Genomic DNA, 14373 nt, shown 5'->3' on the forward strand with positions numbered 1-14373 from the left:
CACTCGTAGTCAGAGGACCCTGCAGTGAGGTGGCAGCTAAACCTGTACAAGGACATCGTGATGAGGAGCGATGGGCCTCCAGACCCGGAGAAGGTTGTGGACCGTATCCAGAGGATCTCAGCTGCCATCTACAATCTTGAGCAGGTTTGACCCAAGCTGTTAAACATTCTACAAGTTGTATGTGGGTGTTTTATGAATATGCAAGTTTTTAATCGTGTGTCAGAGTTGATATCGTACTGCCAAAGAGGCAGAAAACCAACACTGCAGATGGACCACAAATATGGTGTGAAAGTGTAGGCGACACAAAAAAAATGTGCACAAATAATCACTAAAAATGATGAAAAGTTGACATTTTAAAAAATCCTGAACAATAAAAGTTGATGGTAAGTTCACGGGTGAAGGATAAACAACAGCTGTCGGAAGCCTGCGCTCTATTTCAGCCCTCAGCCGCAGCCATATTTTTGCTACGTCATCACCATAATGGCACCTGCTGATTCAAGCCCAAATCAATTGTTTTTTTCTAGTGTGGAGCTTTTTTTTTTAAGTCCAATCTGAATGTGTCTGAATGAGCTTTGGAGAACACACCCTTATGGTTTTGAGCCTTATTTAGATGACAATGAGGGAGAAGAAACCTTGGAGGAAAACCTTCTGTCTGACAACAGTGATGATATTGGCAGAGTTCAGAACACAGAATGGTGATTATAATTGGTAAATGGACTGCATTTATATAGTGCCTTTCCATCTGCATCGGACGCTCAAACCACTAGACCATCACCTCACCTATTTTATTTATTATAAAGTAATTTTATTTTATTTATTATAAAATAAATAAATAATGCAGGTGATTTCAGCATGGTGGAGGTGATACTTTTTTGCCAGCTCTTTTGTCTAATCAACTGATTTAAAAACATAGTTTTACTATCTGTGACATCAGAAAGAAGTGATGAGGAAGTGTGGAGTTTTTTATTTGTGATTTTTTTTTTTTTGTTTCTTAGAAACAGGTACAAACATTTCAAATCTGAAAAATTACACAAGGGACTGAAAATATCAGATATTTTTAAAATAAATATTGTTTCCTTGTTGAGTACAGTTAATGTACTGTATGTTAGTAACATAACACATTTGTATTAAATATTAAAAGCATTCACACAAGGCGTAAATAAATATATCTTACCTGTCCGTTTCATGAAAACATCTGAAAATAATTGAAATTGTTGTCCTGGCTGAAGAAAAGTCCATGACGGGTCAAGCCTCTGCTGTACTGATCCGTGACCAGCACGGTCAGCTACAGGTGTAATCCTTTTGTTGTGTCTGCGGCTGATGGTTCGAGTCTCTGCTGTGAATGGATCCTCTTGTTCCACTGCAAGCCGCTTTGCACTGCAAGTTAAAAGACTCACAGCGCCTCATCTGCTCCTAACATCTCAGTCTGCATGTGACAAAATTCATATGATCCACAAAACAATAAAATAAAATAATGTGAAAATAGTCAGTTTTGCCTCCATGTTGAGTGAAGAATCCGCACGACACCGTGCCTGCACGGCCGTCAATTTAAGTTTTACCTGCCAATCAAAAGGGTACTGCCTGTTATGTGTCCACGCGGATTGAGGAGCAAACCTGCGTCAGACAGAACCCAGCGCTAAAAATAACCAGAAAGCGGTTCCAACAACAAAAACAATTTATTTTTCACCTGTGCCTAAATAAAATGTACAAAACCAAAACCAACGTTCTCCACAGCACCTTCTCCACAGACAAATCAGTTTCCATGCCACCTGAAGAGCAAAGAAAAGAAAAGAACACCAAAACATCCAGCCACACCCCCCAACACACAACACTGCCAGCGAGAATAACGGTTCTGACTCCGAAAACACGGTCCACTCTGACCCAAACCACTCAGTGGAAACGGGGCTGACAGTAGCCTGTAAAAATCCATAATTGTCTCTGATGTCGGTACTCACCAGGAAGTTACCTTTTTTTTAGTGGATTGCAGTTCAAAATCTGAATATTTCTCTCTTCAGTAATGGCACACCAGGAAAGGATACATTTTAAACTGTCGTTTAATTTTAGTCTAAAATACTCAAACAAAAACATTACATATCGTGTCACCTACACTTTAAGGATGACTAAAGACTAATTTATTTCTCTTTAGTTTACATAATGTACAGGGTGGGTGAATAAAATGTTACCACTTTTTTTTTAATTCATACAATTTCCAAAATAACAAAGATTTCTTTTTAATTTTCAGGAATAGCAATTCCTGAAAATGAAAAAGAAATTCGGAGAATCCCTCTTGAGATGTGTGGCAATGTCATCACAAACTTCAATGTGCATGTTGCAGCTGTAATCCAAAGAAGATGAGCGTGGATTGAACATGTCATCAATTATTGAACTGTACGGAAAACAAGAGAGAAAGTGGGAAACCTTTGGTATCAAATGTTAATTTGATGCTTCTGCTACACCCTGTATATTGTGCTTCAGAACATTCAGTTATATCAACACGTTTCCATTGCAGTAAAACACTCCACCAGACGATTTTACTGATGGCACCATAAAATAGGGCAGGAAAGCCACCTACCAAATTGCATGGACTGTTTCTGACATACCATCTACTGGATGGTGTTTTTCCATGTGGCAGATAAAGCTAACTGTACTGTCATGTGCACAGCTGAAACCTGCAGTCATAATACTGTTTGAATGGTGCTCCACACAACATGAGAGCAAAGTTAAAGGTGGTGCTTAAAGTGGTTTTGTACTTCATGCAAAAAAACTTGTTTGGATTGTTAAAAAAGACCAAATGCCTTAATTTTAATGTCAGCGTTGGGGCAACACACAGTTCCACCACTTTTGAGTGTTGGTTGGCCAGATATGTAGTGATGTCATAGTGTTATTCTTTGGGGGATCTTAAGGAACTTAAGATCTTACATCGATGCACAGAAGACAACAACAAGAACAAAAAAATCGATCACAATGATGCAAAAAATTGCCTAACATCTCCTGCAGTAACTTCCCGTCTGCAAGTAACACACAGATAAAGTACACCAAAGCCTTCTAACTCACTACACTCGTGTTTCAGGTACAAGTTGGTGATTATAAAATAGATTCTAAGAAGCATATCGCTGCCATGTGCGGCATTCAGCATCGCAGGTGCAATGGTTTCTTGAATGTAAAATTTGATGTTATATTATTAGAAACAGGAAATGACTTGAAATGTGTCCTTGCTTGGATGACAATTTTTTTTAACCAGTGACAGTACTATGAGATTGCAAGCTCAGCTGAGGGAACAGTGGAAAAGCATATACGAGGGCTGTCCGTAAAGTATAGGTCCTTTTTATTTTTTTCTAAAACTATATGGATTTCATTCATATGTTTTTACGTCAGACATGCTTGAACCCTCGTGCGCATGCGTGAGTTTTTCCACGCCTGTCGGTGACGTCATTCGCCTGTGAGCACTCCTTGTGGGAGGAGTCGTCCAGCCCCTCGTCGGAATTCCTTTGTCTGAGAAGTTGCTGAGAGACTGGCGCTTTGTTTGATCAAAATGTTTTCTAAACCTGTGAGACACATCGAAGTGGACATGGTTCGAAAAATTAAGCTGGTCTTCAGTGAAAATTTTAACAGCTGATGAGAGATTTTGAGGTGATTCTGTCACTTTAAGGACTTTTCACGGTGCGAGACGTTGTGCAGCGCTCTCAGGCAGCGTCATCAGCCTGTTCAAGCTGAAAACCTCCACATTTCAGGCTTTATTGATCCAGGACGTCGTGAGAGAACAGAGAAGTTTATCAACATGGAGGTGTTTTTCCTGTGCCACCGCACCGCGCCGGCTGCATCCCGACGCGCGGACCCGTCCGCACGTCTTTCATTAAAAAAATCTCCTTTAACAGTGGAATATCCGGATAAAATGCTGAAACCGACTTCTTCTGAAACTTCTCTGTTCTCTCACGACGTCCTGGATCAACAGAGCCTGAAATGTGGAGGTTTTAAGCTTGAAACAGGCTGATGACGCTGCCTGAGAGCGCTGCGCGACGTCTCGCACCGTGAAAAGTCCTTAAAGCGACAGAATCACCTCAAAATCTCTCATCAGCTGTTAAAATTTTCACTGAAAACCAGCTTAATTTTTCGAACCGTGTCCACTTCGATGTGTCTCACAGGTTTAGAAAAAATTTTGATCAAACAAAGCGCCAGTCTCTCAGCAACTTCTCAGACAAAGGAATTCCGACGAGGGGCTGGACGACTCCTCCCACAAGGAGTGCTCACAGGCGAATGACGTCACCGACAGGCATGGAAAAACTCACGCATGCGCACGAGGGTTCAAGCATGTCTGACGTAAAAACATATGAATGAAATCCATATAGTTTTTGAAAAAAATAAAAAGGACCTATACTTTACGGACAGCCCTCGTATTTACCTCAGCTTGGCTCAAGATGTCTATAACAAAACCAAAACACACAAAAAAGCAGTGAGTCAAAATGTTTTTATGTCTGAACAAAATGCCCGATCCCAGTCCTCTTGTACGTGATGCCAATCCATAGCGCTGGTGCCAAAGTGTCAAACATTGCCTTTCTCTCCTCCCTTTAGGTGGAGCAGCCATTGAGATCCAAGAAATGTGTCTGGCAGAAGCTGCTCTCCAAACAGAGGAAACGAGCAGTTGTTGCCTGCTTTCGTATGGCTCCACTCTATAATTTGCCAAGGTACTGCTCCATATTTTTATACATATCCATGTACAGCATTTGCATCTCTCTGCCTTTGTTTTTCAGGGTCTTATATCCTCGTGTCAGATGGTGAGATAATCATGAATAAGATAAAAGGTGGTGCCACATGTGATGAAGATAGATAACTCTAGTTTTTGTTGGAGCTTCTAGCAGAGGTAGGAGATGGGACATGTCCATAAAGTAGGTGGGCGTGTCACGCAGAGCACATACTTTAATAGGGATTGGAATCGACAAGCAGTTCCAGCTGAGAACCTGTTAAAAACATTTCAGTCCCACGGAATCTTGTCCCCCAGAGGTTGTCAATTCCTCTTATCCATGCAGCCATGTTTTCTTCTGGCACTTCAATGTTGCAAAACCTCAAGGGTCATGACATATTGTAATGGAAAAATGGAAAACAACTGTATTGACACTGAAAACCTGTATCCGTTTACATTTGTTTCACACAGAAAACTGATGGAGCTGATGAAGAATCGGATCAATAACCAGAATCAATGTTGTCAACACTGATAAAATCTCATCAATTCCCATCTCTACTCTTTAAGTGTGTCCCACTAATTAAAGGGAAATTGTGGCTTTTGTTGCCTGTCACAGAAGTCTCAAAATGAGCCGTGTAACCTTTTTAAAACTTTTGTTTATACAGAGAGCAACTTACCTTAGCCTTGTTCCAGTTGCGTGACATCGATCTCCACTAAGGAGATCATTGTCGATTTTTGCAGTTTGCGTTTCAAGGCCAAAATCAAGAAATCAGGCCGTGTTTGTTATAATAGTGAGCAAAATTCATATTTATTACTGTAATATGACCACTTATAAATGAATATTTTTTCTAGACAACCCAAATTTTGATTGTGTTGATAATGTCATGTTATGAATCCCCTATTTAAAGGCTAAGAAATAAAATAATAATGGTGCCAAAGAAAATTCTTTTTATGCCTTAAATCTTAAAAAGCTTAGTGGCCCTGTACTTATAAGACCACTAAAGGCACCTTAACACTTGCACAAATTTCATCCTCACGCTGGTACACAATCTGGCGTGGCAGTGAGTAAACGTACAGTAAACTGTGTGCGGCGATGTGCCAGTACACAAAGAAAATTTTGAAATGTTAAAAACTTCTGGCACACATTAATTTCATGAACTACTTGTGAACATATTCGAAAACATTGCATGTCATTGCGCGCAGTGCATCTGAATGATTATGACAAGATGTTACAGCTATGATAAACATAATTTTACAGATAAACATAATTTTACAGATACATGATCTAACTCATGAGGAGGAATGAAAATGCAACTGTTTTACCAATCCATTAGACAAAATTCCAAATGCATTCTCCACTGCACAATGCACACAAGGCAACCTGTAGCTGTAGATAATTTCTCTGTGATTCTGGGAGTGATGACAGATGGTTTCATCAGCCAAATTCTGAGAGCAAATGCTTCATCTGCTACGAAATGATGATTTTATATAGCGTGGTGCCAAGCAGATCAAAGCAGGACAAAGCAGAATATATTAGCACAATAAATTGTGTAGCAGTGCAGGGATCAAATTTGTGAAAGTGTCAAGGTACCTTAAGGTGTCATTTTTGTATTTAATTGGAAAACAATAGGAATGAACCCCTCACTGACAACTGACTTGGAAAGATGTTGTTAAAACTAAGATAAGTTGCTGTCTGTATAATCAATACTCTGTAGTAAATGTTTTTTTTTACATTTACTGAAGTAAACATACACGTGTGTACCTCTGTAAGGATTGTCACCATGGTACTAGAAACTGTGAAAGGGATTTTCAGTAGTGAAAATAAAAGTTGACTGTAAGATTTTTAGCCTGCCTCATAATCTTAATTCTATAGCTGTAAGTTCAAATTTTTAGAGTTTAAAATCCTGATGAAGCGACCACTGCAGGAACAAAGCTGAGCGATGGTTAAACAGTGACAACGAAAGTCCAGATTTCTTGTTTCGTTAGGGCTTCGATGCCCTTTAAGTGCCGTGTGACTTGGCCATAGGTCTGTGATGTTGTCAGCATTCTAACTCATTACTGGACCAATTATCATTAATTTTGCAAGGTGTACTTGAAGATTATGCATTCCAGATCATCTAAAGATAGGGCCAGTGTGTGAACTGTTTCAAACAAAGGTTTTGTTTCTGTGCAAAATGTAAAAATTGAATTGCATTTCTTTAACTACATTTCCATTTGTTCCTGTAACTACCTAATTGTGCAGGTCCCCCCCCCCGACCTCAGCCTTTCCAAAACCAGCCTGGTGCTGGCGTTAAGCATCGTGGAGCAGCGCTATGAATTGTTCCAACCCCTCGTTCCATACTGTAACATCACCTACGTTTGCCGGCCAAATACCATCTCGGTCATTCTTCCTCACACCGGCTTTCTCTCCTCCCGGGTTCCAACCTTGCATTAATGCACAGCCTCCCCCTCTTTCAGATTGTAGAACAAATGTGAGGCCTGAAGCCGTTATCAAGGATTAGGGGGAAAAAAGGACACTAGCAATTTCATGCCCTGCTGCACTGTAACTCAATCACAGGAAGTTGGGCTGAGTGCTACAGTAAAGGGAGGAAAACAATTACGAGGCCGAACCTGGGGGTGCCCAACTCCAATATGTGCTGAGATGATACTGCCTGCATGACACAATGACTCATTTATTCAGAGCTGCTGACAGTGAAATATGACACAGCATATGTTGCTAATAATTACTAGCCACCCTTTGCAACATGGGGACAGTTGATTGTTTGGAGTAATAGATTTCCTCTGTGAAGCTTCTCAACTATCATGTGCCATTTCTGTTTTCTATTTAACGTGTCTTTGCTCTTTCCTGACTATCACGACTCATTCCCCGCCTCAGGCATACAAATAATAATTACTTTGTGAATGCCTATCGACGTATTTGGCTGGAGATAATTCATGAGAACACAGACTGACGGTCTGCTCTCCGTGCTGACGGTAACGTAATGGTGATACAGTGTTGCTGTGGTCTTGCATTCCTGCCGTGACGACCCCTCGCTCCCCTCCAGGTGATAAAATTTAACTGCCATTCTCATGTTCATGTCGCTTTTTCCACTGCACCATCTCTGCAAAGCAGCAAAAAGGCTGATGTACAGATAGACATCTGTTTGAGGTCAACAAAGGTCCAGAGTAAGACGTAGAGTGCCATCATGTTTCAATCTGCCCAGAGTCAGAGTAGGACCCCCGTCACAATCAGACAAAGACCATGAGGACTGCACGTCATCCCGAAAACTGAAAACTCAGTGGCGATGCGGTCAAAATGGAAAAATGTGCCATTTTCAAGCCCATATTTGGTCTTGTTCTCACAGCTTCTAACACATTACCACTAATTTCTTACCACATGTGATCATGCATGTACCACATCCAGTTCATTCTTACATTCTCACAGTGAACAGTCACATTGCAGTACGCCTGCACCACATTCTCACTGCATCCGTCCTGTCCTTACCAGTACTGTGCCATATGCTGCACTTTTTCATTCGTTCTGCAAGTTATCTTGTGTCCACATGTAGGTTTAACAATCAACTACAGTCATAAAAACAGCTCTCCTTCCAAACGTGCCTGTCTGTATTAACACAGTCAAATATGATGATATGATGGGTGAGTGTCATTTGACAAAGTAATCTGTATGACAATTAAGTATTTTAGTTTGCATTGCTGTATAGATATTCGTAATGTTAATATAATATCACCTCTGCAAGAGGCTATTACATTAAATTGCCTAATTTTTCTCTTAGCAGGGGTTGTCCCATAACAACTCACACATTATTTTTTATGAGAATGTTATACTTAATAACAACATTTGTTGAAATGTATTTCACAGAGTTTGCATCTGGGGATAAAAAAAATTGAAAAATAGTACCTAAAAACCTAAAATGCATTAACATCACCTCTCAAAGGCTGTTTGTAGGCAAATCAAACTTGGTTTCGCTCACATAGTAAAACACATGACCTGACCAAACCACATACAGATCCAGAGCTCTCCAGTTGACATCAAAGGTCTCTGTTTTTTCAGTGCTGTGGAAATCCAAAAGGTTGAAGGTATCTTCAGGCATTATAATGGACACAAGATTAAAATAGGTGTAGATATAGAGTTGTTTTGGTTTTTTTAATGATTGCTCATTTCCTGCCAGTGGGCTGGTGTCTTGAGTTCAGAAGACTGTACAACATCATCTGCCAAAGTTCTATTCCTCCTCACTGTACTCATTGATACACAGCAGACTGACTTGAATATTTATCACGCTGTAGGTGTTCACTCCGTCTCACTCTCGTGTCACCCACTTCTGGGTCAGGAACCAGCTTTTACAGTATTTTTTTAATGATTATTTATCACTGATGGACATTATTTTGCATTCGCTGCAATCTGATGTAGCAGAAACATAGTATGTTGTTCCATGGGTGTGATATCTTTTTTGATGTATTGTGACTTTTTGGAGCATATAATTGATTAGTGGACTGGAGGATTCTTTTTTGTGCTCATTTTTACTTGCGTCTTTGGATCTTCAGCTTGTTTGTGAATAGGTGCCTCACAACTTGGTCATTGCACTATATTTGCCTCTGAAGTGATCATTTGGATGTGCCAGCACCCTGCACGAACTGCTATTAACATTTCCTATCAGGACATCTCCCTTCCTTTGTTCAGATCCTAACCCAAGCTAATCTCCTCTCACTCCCAACCCCAGGCATCGCTCTATTAACCTCTTCCTCATGGCCTATCAGGGAATATGGATAGAGACAGAGGAGTACTCTTTTGAGGAGAAACTAGTTCAGGACCTTGCAGTAAGTACTTATCTTGACCCACAGCAGCTTCATGTAGGTATCCATGTGCTGAGAGAGGCTATAAGCTTCAACCTCGCTTTTGTCTCTTACCCATGTCATTTTTCTAAGTGTCCAAATATTCTTTTAGCACTGGGACTCAGCGGTAATCAGTCATCCATATTGTGCTTTTCACGCACCAACTACACACCCATTTTAAGCGAGCATGACATCGTTACAGATGTTAGTGCCAGCTGGCGCATTGTTTAGTATTCCTGCAGCTGTGTCCTGTCCTGTCCAGTAGGGATAAGCCAAGATCCTGTCACTACCCATGAATTTATGAAAACTGAGGTGTATTTCATAAATTTTTGACAATCATGAGCCATTACAAGAAAGCTCAGAATTGGTAGCTGTCAAAACAGAACTGCATCACATTATGGCTTTCCTTAAAAATGGTCAAAATAATCGGAAAACATTTTCTTTCCCATGAGAAACTGTGCCGCTGGTCTCCCATTGCCAAATTGTAGCCTTGATTGATGTCATATTCCAAATATGATGAAATCTGGCCCACTTGTCGAGAACAGCAGTCTAAATTTGGGTGTCATATTATACGCCAGGTTAGTGCCAATTCCGAGTGACAATGAGCACAGCCCCATGCCATGGGAGCTTCTAGCATGCTCACGATGGTATTATTTACAGTCTGTGTGGAAATGTGTGTGGTTATAATGAGACTTTACCACAAAGCTAAAATGTTTGTATTAATATATGAAAGCTGCCTTTTGCTGAAGAGTGCATCATGATTTTCTTGGTATAATGGCTGTACTTATTATATTTCCAGAGGAGATTTAAAAAGGTTAGTGAACAATGAGTCTTTGAATGCACCACCCTGCATATATACATACTGACTGCTGCCCTGTGTTGCCCAGTCTGGTTATGTCCACCTCACTGTGAAGAAACTGCCCACCACTTACTTTACAGATAATACAATTTGTTATGTATTTTAATTTAAATTGTAGCCTGGCATCAAAATAACTGAGCTGCCCAATCCACATTGAAGTGGAAATGATTTATTTCAAGCGGCACTGGCGAAATAATAACCAAAGCCATCAGAAATAATAACAAAGCCATATCTAAAAATAAAATAGATGCCCAGTATACAACAAATACTCCAGACAGCCTGTGCACTAACCTCTGTGGGGCTTTTGCCAGAAGGATGAGTGGAGCTGTGCACTGCATCACTTAGCCCCTGTTCCTCTCATGAAGCTGTGCTAATCTCTCCCCATTCCCCCTTGCGCAGCTACTGCACACCAGTGTGTGTTATCACCCAGTTTTCTCAATGAAATCATTCTGCTACAAAACAGAAAACAATCTGCATCGTATTTTAATTTTAGCCATTAATTGTAACTTAGTATCAAAATGACTGAGCAGTCAAAACCACATTTAAGCAGAAATGATTTATTTTAAAATGTGCTAACAAAATAAAAAAATAAAGCCACCTGTAAAATTAAAGTAAAAATGCATATAACCCCTATTAGTAGAAATAACATTCAGTTATTTACTTTTGTGAAAAAACTGTACAATACTACTATTACTACAAAGTACACACATTTTCATACCCCGATTGGGTATGGGGTTCTTTTTGCTCACCCCCCCCCCCCCCCCCCCCCCCGCCCGAAAAAAGCATATCATGTGTGGAAAAAATCAGCAATGGGAGATGAGCTTTTTAGACATGTATTCCAGCCGCCAAAAATGGCATTGATCCAATTTTGATCCATGCTGAAGTCTGACATTGAATCAGTGTATCAACACAGAAGTCACTGGATCAATGTACAGTAGTGTTCAGAATAATAGTAGTGCTATGTGACTGAAAAGATTAATCCAGGTTTTGAGTATATTTCTTATTGTTACATGGGAAACAAAGTACCAGTAGATTCAGTAGATTCTTACAAATCCAACAAGACCAAGAATTCATGATATGCACACTCTTAAGGCTATGAAATTGGGCTATTAGTAAAAAAAAAAGTAGAAAAGGGGGTGTTCACAATAATAGTAGTGTGGCATTCAGTCAGTGAGTTCGTCAGTTTTGTGGAACAAACAGGTGTGAATCAGGTGTCCCCTATTTAAGGATGAAGCCAGCATCTGTTGAACATGCTTTTCTCTTTGAAAGCCCGAGGAAAATGGGAAGTTCAAGATATTGTTCAGAAGAACAGCGTAGTTTGATTAAAAAGTTGATTGGAGAGGAGAAAACGTATACGCAGGTGCAAAACAAATATAGGCTGTTCATCTACAATGATCTCCAATGCTTTAAAATGTCCCCAAAAAAAAACAGAGACATGTGGAAGAAAATGGAAAACAACCATCAAAATGGATAGAAGAATAACCAGAATTTATTTATTTATAATTTATTTATTTATAATTTATTTGCAAGAATCTCCCGCAAAGTCCCTCTGTTAAATAAAAGACATGTGCAGAAGAGGTTACAATTTGCCAAAGAACACATCAACTGGCCTAAAGAGAAATGGAGGAATATTTTGTGGACTGATGAGAGTAAAATTGCTCTTTTTGGGTCCAAGGGCCACAGACAGTTTGTGAGACAACCCACAAACGCTGAATTCAAGCCACAGTTCACAGTGAAGACAGTGAAGCATGGTGGTGCAAGCATCATGATATGGGCATGTTTCTATGGTGTTGGGCCTATATATCGCATACCAGGTATCATGGATCAGTTTGGATATGTCAAAATACTTGAACAGGTCATGTTGCCTTATGCTGAAGAGGACATGCCCTTGAAATGGGTGTTTCAACAAGACAATGACCCCAAGCACACTAGTAAACAAGCAAAATCTTGGTTCCAAACCAACAAAATTAATGCCTCGCAGATGTGAAGAAATCATGAAAAACTGTGGTTATACAACTAAATACTAGTTTAATGATTCACAGGATTGCTAAAAAAGCAGTTTGAACATAATAGTTTTGAGTTTGTAGCGTCAACAGCAGATGCTACTATTATTGTGAACACCCCCAATTTCATAGCCTTAAGAGTGTGCATATCATGAATGCTTGGTCTTGTTGGATTTGTGAGGATCTCCTGAATCTACTGGTACCTTGTTTCCCATGTAACAATAAGAAATATACTCAAAACCTGGATTAATCTTTTTAGTCACATAGCACTACTATTATTCTGAACACTACTGTAGATTTTTTGTTGTAGATACTCAATATAATGTTCCCCTTATTATTAAAAAACTTCAGATTACCAAGTAACACATCTGCTGTTTCATGTAAGTAAATAAATATACTTCCTGAAGGTTTCTAAAGGAAAGTAATATGTTGAAATATGTTGAAATTCTAAAAAGGTTTCAACATGATTTCAGCACAATTACTCGAATTCTGTGGATTATGTCTGATTTCCACAAGGGGGAAATTGAGATTTCAGTGTCCAGTCACAAAAACCTGAAATTATAGCGACTACCATATTACCAAGCTATTGTTGCATGATAAATCTGTGCTGAGAACAAATAGTTTCAAAAACAGATTCCTATTAGTATTTTTTTTTATTATTTTTTATTTTTATTTATTTATTTATTTATTTTTTTGTGGCATGAGACATTTATGTGTAATAATTACCTCAAGTCAAACAAGTCAATGTGTTACCAAACATCTAGACCCACCTGTGCTGCGAGGAGGGTGGCTGAAGCAGCTCTCCTCTTGCAAGCCAGATTTTCATTAAATCAAATATTGAAAATACATTTTTAATGAATAAAATGTTACCTTCCTTTTGCCCTTTTTGTAATCACACCATTTTTGTACTGACTGAAATTCAAGCCTTGGCACACAACCAGATGAAGAAAATACACACATAAGTTAACAGGTGAAGAAGGTGGATACAACATCCACAAGAAAATAGTTCCAACATTGCTGCGATCGTGACTAATCTCGGACATAAAGCGATCGTGAGTCCACTTGTTTCCAACCTGGGGGTCAAAAACCCCTCTACACTGAAAAAAGAGAAACACAGTGCACTTCATTCAAAGTACTTATTTACATTGGTCTAATGGAAAATTGTGGTTTCCAGTTTAAATCTGCTGGAATCACTTTACAAAATCATAAATATACATTGTGAGAAACTAAAAAAATTAGCTGTAACAAATTACATCAAGTTTTTTTTTTAAGTTGATCCAAAGTAGCACTTTATTCAATGTAGGAGTTACAAACTCGGGAAAGGAAATATTTTTAATGTCATGTTAATATTGTTAAAGCTTTTTCTGGTGAAATTAAAAAAAAAATTCTGAAAGGTTGCAGTAAGTAATAGTTTACATACAAGTGGTTACATCCACCCAGGTTGGGAACTGTTACCTAGGTAACGGGTTGGGAACTGCTTATGTAGACTGTGATGGAGAACACAGTCCCGCAGAAAGTCACGCCTAACTCCATTCTCCGCCAGTGAACGTGGCTAAACCCCGATGATTGCATGCATGAGTGTGCGTGTGCATATGTGGACTTTTCACTGCGCATGTGCCTGTGCCCATTTTCTGCATGTAATCAGTGTATCTTACCATATTATTCTTTATACACCTTGATTCTCTTAAGGTAAGCGTCATGTTCTCCTGTACACATCCAAATTTTGACATTGCAACCTTCTCAGGTTGCAGTAAACTGTAAAAAAAAAACAAAAAAACTTTATTTTAACTTTAAAGCTACAGTGTGCAGGATTTGGAGGTATAATGGAATATAGCATTTCATAAGTACCTGCTACCTACAACAGTGACTCAATGTGTTTTCATGAGTCCTTCATGTCTCTATGGGGGCGGGCCCCTCACAGAGGCTGCCATGTTGATGCAGTTACCAAAAATGGATATATTTACTTTGCCTTTAGTATTTTACAGCACATCCAGAAGACTGAA

General features: G+C 39.3%; 1 protein-coding gene across 1 annotated transcript in view; it reads left to right on the forward strand.

The window, feature by feature from the left end:
- Positions 1-14373, forward strand: part of LOC117532313 (ryanodine receptor 3-like) — a 323993-nt gene that overhangs the window by 270530 nt on the left and 39090 nt on the right. The window contains 3 exon segments of the mRNA XM_034195633.1: positions 10-144; positions 4570-4682; positions 9397-9493. Coding sequence (XP_034051524.1) covers positions 10-144; positions 4570-4682; positions 9397-9493 — 345 coding nt within the window.

This window comes from Thalassophryne amazonica, chromosome 19 (genome assembly GCF_902500255.1).
Source record: "Thalassophryne amazonica chromosome 19, fThaAma1.1, whole genome shotgun sequence".
Lineage (NCBI taxonomy): Eukaryota > Metazoa > Chordata > Actinopteri > Batrachoidiformes > Batrachoididae > Thalassophryne > Thalassophryne amazonica.